We start from the raw sequence: 6,589 nt of genomic DNA on the forward strand, positions 1-6,589 counted from the left end.
TCAATTAGGACTAAATAAAGCCAAAAACTTACCTAAAGACAATAACTTAGGAAGGATCTTTAAATATTTGTTGTTGTTTGTGATTTAGCAACTAAGTTGTGTCTGGCTCTTTTGTGACCCCATGGACTATAGCCCACCAGGCTCCTTCTGTCCATGAAATTTTCCAGGCAAGAATACTGGAGTAGGTTGTCATTTCCTTCTCCAGGAGACCGTCCCAACCCAGGAATCAAACCCACATCTCCTGAATTGGCAGGTGAATTCTTTACCACTAAGCCACTAGGGAAGTCCACCTTTAAATAAACTTATCTCTAAAGCTACATGAATAAATCTAAATTATTTTCCACTGAAATTATATATATCAAGTTGTTCAAATGAGTCAGTGATTATATGTTAGGTTAAAGATCATTATTAAAATTTGTCTTTAGAATATATCATTGTATTTCTTTTGAAAAGACAAGTTGCTGGGTTTCCCCATACATGATACATAACATGGTGAAGATTTTTTTTTTTTTTTAAAAGAATATGTGAAAAGAAAAAAAAAAGAATATGTGAACAATTTTACCACCATTAGTCAAAATTTGTGGCAGAACCTGGTACCAGAGGTTTAGGTGGTCTATTGGCCCATGACATTTTTATTGACTTCTTTAAATTTTTTGGATATATTATATTATTTTAAAAATAGACTATTTAGAATGGGAACAGGAAGCAGCCACAGTTACAAGGAAAAAAAATAGTTTCTAAATATATCATGGGGAGCTGAGTTGGTGAAAAGGTTGAAATGGAAGCATATGGAATATTACGACATTGACAGCTGGAGAGGATACTCAAGCTCTTTTAAAACAGTTCTCCAAATCAGATCACTTTGCTCCTAACACTTTTCTCAGAAATGTTAAGAGCATCTTATGAAACAAAGTTCATACTGTCCAGTTATCCTTCAGATGCAATAAGTTAGAGGAATAATGGTGCCTACTCTGATGAGCTGCAGAAGAATCACTATCTTAGAATGACTTTTAGCTACCATACTTTTATTTTATAATATTCTCCAGGCTTATTCATCTGTTTCAGTCATGTCCCAGAGAAATCTCTATGAAATGTCTAAATATGACAGAACAGGACAAAATTTGGAAATTTCAAGTATTTTTAAATTTTAGAATAAAGTTAAATTTACAGACAAGTTGCAAAAATAGTAGAGAGTTTCCATATATTCCTCACCCAGTTTCCCCTTTAACATCTTACCATGATTCATTTGTCAAAACAAAGAAAATTGCCTTGGTATGTTGCTGATGCTGCTAAGTCACTTCAGTAGTGTCGGACTCTGTACGACCCCATAGACAGCAGCCCACCAGGCTCCCCCGTCCCTGGGATTCTCCAGGCAAGAACACTGGAGTGGGTTGCCATTTTCTTCTCCAATGCATGAAAGTGAAAAGTGAAAGTGAAGTCGCTCAGTCGTGCCCAACTCTTAGCGACCCCATGGACTGCAGCCTACCAGGCTCCTCCGTCCATGGGATTTTCCAGGCAAGAGTACTGGAGTGGGTTGCCATTGCTTTCTCCCATTGGTATGTTATTATTAACTAAACTCTACTCTGTATTAAACTGCAGCAGTTTTACCATTAAAGTCCTCTTTCTGCTCTAAGACTCAATCCAGGAGATCACACTGCATTTAGTTGTCTCCTCTGGTCTTTCCTTGTTTTTCATAACCTTGATAATATTAAGTAAGCACTTGAGTAGGTATCCTGTAGAATGTCTCCCAATCTGGGTTTGACTGATAGTGTATCACGATTAGACTTTAGTTAGGTATTTTAGAAGTCTCCTCACAACATGTCAGGGGGTATGTGATAACTACACGACAGCTCTGTTGATGTTAATCTTGATCACCTGGTTAAGGTAGTATTTGCCAGGCTTCTCTGATACAAAATTAGTATTTATCTCTTCCTCTATTCTATTATTTGAAAATGAGTCATTAAGTATAGTCTACCCTCTAAGGGAAAAGAAGGAGGGTGAGAATTAACATTGAACTCCTGGAAAGGGGAATATCTATATATATTATTTGGAATTTTTCTGTAAAGAAGATTTGTCTCTTCTCCCACATATTATTCAATTATTTATATGAATGTAGATTCATACATCTTTATTTGATACTTTGGATTATAATTAAATCCTATGTTATTTATTTTGTTTCTCAAAATTCTCCAGCTTTGGAAAATCAGGGAAATTTTTAATGGGATGAAAAAGGGTATTTTTACAGCATTCTGAATAAGTAGGAAGAAAAATGAGCTTTGCATTTCACTGCAGAGCTATTATGGACTGGCCAAAGAGTTCTGGGAAATCATTGCCCATAATTTCTATGGTTATGTTCTGTCTTTCCAAACTTTTCCTCTACAGCTACAATCCCAGTGTTCCAAGGCAGAGAGTGACAAAGCTGACCACGATGGTGCTGGTGCTGGTGGCGATCTTTATCCTGAGTGCTGCCCCCATCACGTGATGCAACTGGTGACCTTAACAGGTGGAGCAGCCCTCACTGGCTTTCTGTCTGAGATATTACCCCTCCATTTGTCTCAGCTATGCCAGCAGTAGCATCAATCCTTTTCTCTACCTCTTGCTGAGTGCAAATTTCCGGAAACGCCTATCTCAAGTGCAAAGGAGAGTGACTGAGAAGGAAATCAACAATATGGAAAACATTTTGAAACAGAGCTTTGAGGAGAGGACATGGATCATAAAAGTCTAGACAGTACCATTTTTTTAGATTCTGTATATATGTGTTAATATACAAAACTTGCTTTTATCTTTCTGACTTACTTCACTCTGTATAACAGACTCCAGCTTCATCCACCTCACTAGAACTGACTCAAATGCATCATTTTTATGACTGAGTAATATTCCATTGTATCTGTGTACCACAACTTCTTTATCCATTCATCGGCTGATGAACATCTCGCTTGCTTCTATGTCCTCAGATCAGACCAGATCAGTCTCTCAGTCCTGTCCGACTCTTTGCGACCCCATGAATCGCAGCATGCCAGGCCTCCCTGTCCATCACCAACTCCTGGAGTTCACTCAGACTCAAGACCATCAAGTCAGTGATGCCATCCAGCCATTTCATCCTCTGTCATCCCCTTCTCCTCTTGCCCCCAATCCCTCCCAGCATCAGAGTCTTTTCCAATGAGTCAACTCTTCGCATTAGGTGGCCAAAGTACTGGAGTTTCAGCTTTAGCATCATTCCTTCCAAAGAAATCCCAGGGCTGATCTCCTTTAGAATGGACTGGTTGGATCTCCTTGCAGTCCAAGGGACGCTCAAGAGTCTTCTCCAACACCACAGTTCAAAGGCATCAATCCTTCAGCACTCAGCCTTCTTCACAGTCCAACTCTCACATCCATACATGACCACAGGAAAAACCATAGCCTTGACTAGACAAACCTTTATGAACACTGGCATACATGTAAGACACATGTTTCAGTTATGGTTTTCTTAGGGCATATGCCCAGTAGTGAGATTGCTGGGTCATATGGTAGTTTTATTCCTAGTTTTTTTTTAAGGTACTGTTGAACCTATTTGCACAGCAGGAGTAGAGACACAGATGTAAAATACAGACTTTGGATACAGCCAGGGAAGGAGAGGGTAGGACGAATTGAGAGAGTAGCACTGACATATGTATACTACTGTGTGTAAAATAGCTAGCTAGTGGAAAGCTGCTGTATGGGCATGGAGAAGGCAATGGCACCCCACTCCAGTACTCTTGCCTAGAAAATCCCATGGGCAGAGGAGCCTGGTGGGCTGCAATCTGTGGGTTTGCAAAGAGTCGGACATGACTGAGTGACTTCACTTTCACTTTTCACTTTCATGCATTGGAGAAGGAAATGGCAACCTACTCCAGCATTCTTGCCTGGAGAATCCCAGGGACAGGGGAGCCTGGTGGGTTGCCGTCTATGGGGTCGCTCAGAGTCAGACACGACTGAAGTGACTTAGCAGCAGCAGCTGTATGGGCACAGGGAACTCAACCTGCTGCTCTGTGACAACCTAGAGGGGTGGGATGGGGATGCGGGTGGAAGGAGAGGTTCAGGAGGGAAGGGACATATGTGTACTTGTGGCTGATTCATGTTGTTGTATGGCAGAAGCCAACACAATATTGTAAAGCAATTATTCTCCAATTAAAATTTTTTTTTATTTTTTTTAAAACTTTACATAATTGAGTCTAGACAGGCTTGCCTATGTTATTGGTATTATTAGAAAGAGCAGGTTAAACAGTGTGCTTGCGGTCCATGATTCTTGTGTCCCTGCGACTCAGAAACAGTGCTGTAACAACTCAAATGCAGTGAGTTTAATATACTAACCTTAGTGACACATAAAATAATTGTCTGTGTAGACATTAGGAAGTGTGATAGTCAAAGAGACCAGAGTTCCATGCCTGTGAATGTTATTTCCAGTATCTTATAAACTTGTCACTGATGGATATGGACATCCCTGATCATCAGGTGAAAACTCACCAAGGAAATTGACCGTGCCATGTACACTATGGCCTCACTGTAACAGTGCCCTTGAGGTTCCTAAGAGGGGAGCACCTTACAATGAAACCTGAAATTTGGCCATTTTTTAAATCTATAAAAATGCCAATTTCATGTGGTCTAATCTAATGCCTTCAGTAATTAGCCCTATCTGTTAGCATGACCATAAGCATGTAATGAACACATATAACAAGTAAGATTACATCTGTGCTAAGTCACTTCAATTGTATCCAACTCTTTGTGACCCTGTGAACTATAGCCTGCCAAGCTCCTCTGTCCATGGGATCCTCCAGGCAAGAATACTGGGGCAGGTTGCAGCCCCTTCCTCTAGGGAATCTTCCCAACCCAGGGATCAAACCCACATCTCTTGTATCTTCTGCATCGACAGGAAGGGTCTTTACCACTAGTGCCACCTAGGAAACCCTAACGTGTAAGATTACATGTGACACACCTGGGAGGTTAAGTATTACCTCAGTTTACTCAGGCTCAGAAAGGTTAAGCAGTGGCTGTAACACTGCACAGCACATGAGAGCTAGACTGACATCCAGGTCTACCTGTTTCTTCTTACTGCACCCCTTGGCAACCTGTACCCATCATCTTGAAGAGAGCCAATAATTGGGTTTTATTGTTGTTGGGTTTTTTGCTTTCTCCTACACCCCTACAGGAAAAGAACTAAGTCTGAAAGAAATGAGTTCATATTCTTAAAGAAATAAGTTTATGCATATTATTTTGCATTTAGCTCTGTTCTCTTATCTACAAGTGATAGAAACCAGCATCTGCATTATATTTGGGCTTCCGTAGTGGCTCAGACGGAGAAGGCAATGGCACCCCACTCCAGTACTCTTGCCTGGAAAATCCCATGGACAGAGGAGCCTGGTGGGCTGCAGTCCATGGGGTCGCAAAGAGTCGGGCATGACTGAGGACTTCACTTTCACTTTTCACTTGCATGCATTGGAGAAGGAAATGGCAACCCACTCCAGTATTCTTGCCTGGAGAATCCCAGGGATGGGGGAGCCTAGTGGGCTGCCGTCTATGGGGTCGCACAGAGTCCGACACGACTGAAGCGGCTTAGCAGCAGCAGCGGCTCAGACAGTAAAGAATCTTCCTGCAATGCAGGAGACCCCAGTTTGATTCCTAGGTCAGGAAAATCCCCTGGAGAAAGGAACGGCAGCCCACTCCAGTATTTTTGCCTGGAGAATTCCATGGAGACAGGAGCCTGGCAGGCTACAGTCCATGGGATTGCAAAGAGTCCGTCACAACTGAGTGACTTTCACTTTCACTTTTCAGGATATGAAGCCCACTCAGGCACATTCTCTTTAGGTTAGAGTGTATATTTGGTCAAGACTGCAGAAGGTAATGAGCTTTTAATCTCATAGATGTTCATTATGTCTGTATTTTCCTTTTCTGATTTGTATAAAATATGCCCTTTGATATAGTAAGAAAAAATGCTTTTAAAGCCAACACTCTCAACAAAGGTAAATATTTTATTTTATTTGGGACCGAATCTGTAAGCCCACCTCCTTTGTCTAAATAGTTAAAACTGCTTGCTCCATGGCCATTTAAAACTGATGCTGATTTTTAATAATAATCAGACCTTTATATAAAAGAGTCATGGAAACCAGATTTTTAATAACCTGATCTCCACTTTTATATCTCACTTATCAAGACAGATGACTTTGTACTTGGTTCTAGATCTTTTAGAGACCATTTTGGAACAAGATAATATCCAAATGCATATCTGGATGAAAGGTTGTATAAACAGCGTGAGAACTACAAACGAGACAGGTCATATCTGAAATATTTCAGTTCTGTAACTGAGATCCAGAGAGCCACACACAGAGGCTGGGTGTTCTTTTATAGTTCCCATCAAAAGCTGGGCTGTGGCTACAATTCCTGGAACCTTCATTCTCGATTCTCTAAGCAATCAGGGTTCAGTGAATAACCCTGACATGTGAAGACCCAACACAATGGGTCTTATAAATAAACAGGGTCTGTCACCATTATTATTTGATAATTAGAAGTTATTCTATTAGAAGAATAAGTTATTCAAATAAGAAGAAGTTATTATTTGATAATTGAAAAGCAATGG

At 40.6% G+C, this 6,589-nt stretch overlaps 1 protein-coding gene across 1 annotated transcript in view; it reads left to right on the top strand.

Moving 5' to 3' along the window:
* MCHR2 (melanin concentrating hormone receptor 2) overlaps positions 1-2,725 on the top strand; it is a 38,035-nt gene extending 35,310 nt beyond the window's left edge. The window contains 1 exon segment of the mRNA XM_055591417.1: positions 2,383-2,725. Coding sequence (XP_055447392.1) covers positions 2,383-2,725 — 343 coding nt within the window.
* Positions 2,726-6,589: the final 3,864 nt, after the last annotated feature.

This window comes from Bubalus kerabau, chromosome 9, assembly GCF_029407905.1.
Source record: "Bubalus kerabau isolate K-KA32 ecotype Philippines breed swamp buffalo chromosome 9, PCC_UOA_SB_1v2, whole genome shotgun sequence".
Taxonomy (NCBI): Eukaryota; Metazoa; Chordata; class Mammalia; order Artiodactyla; family Bovidae; genus Bubalus; species Bubalus kerabau.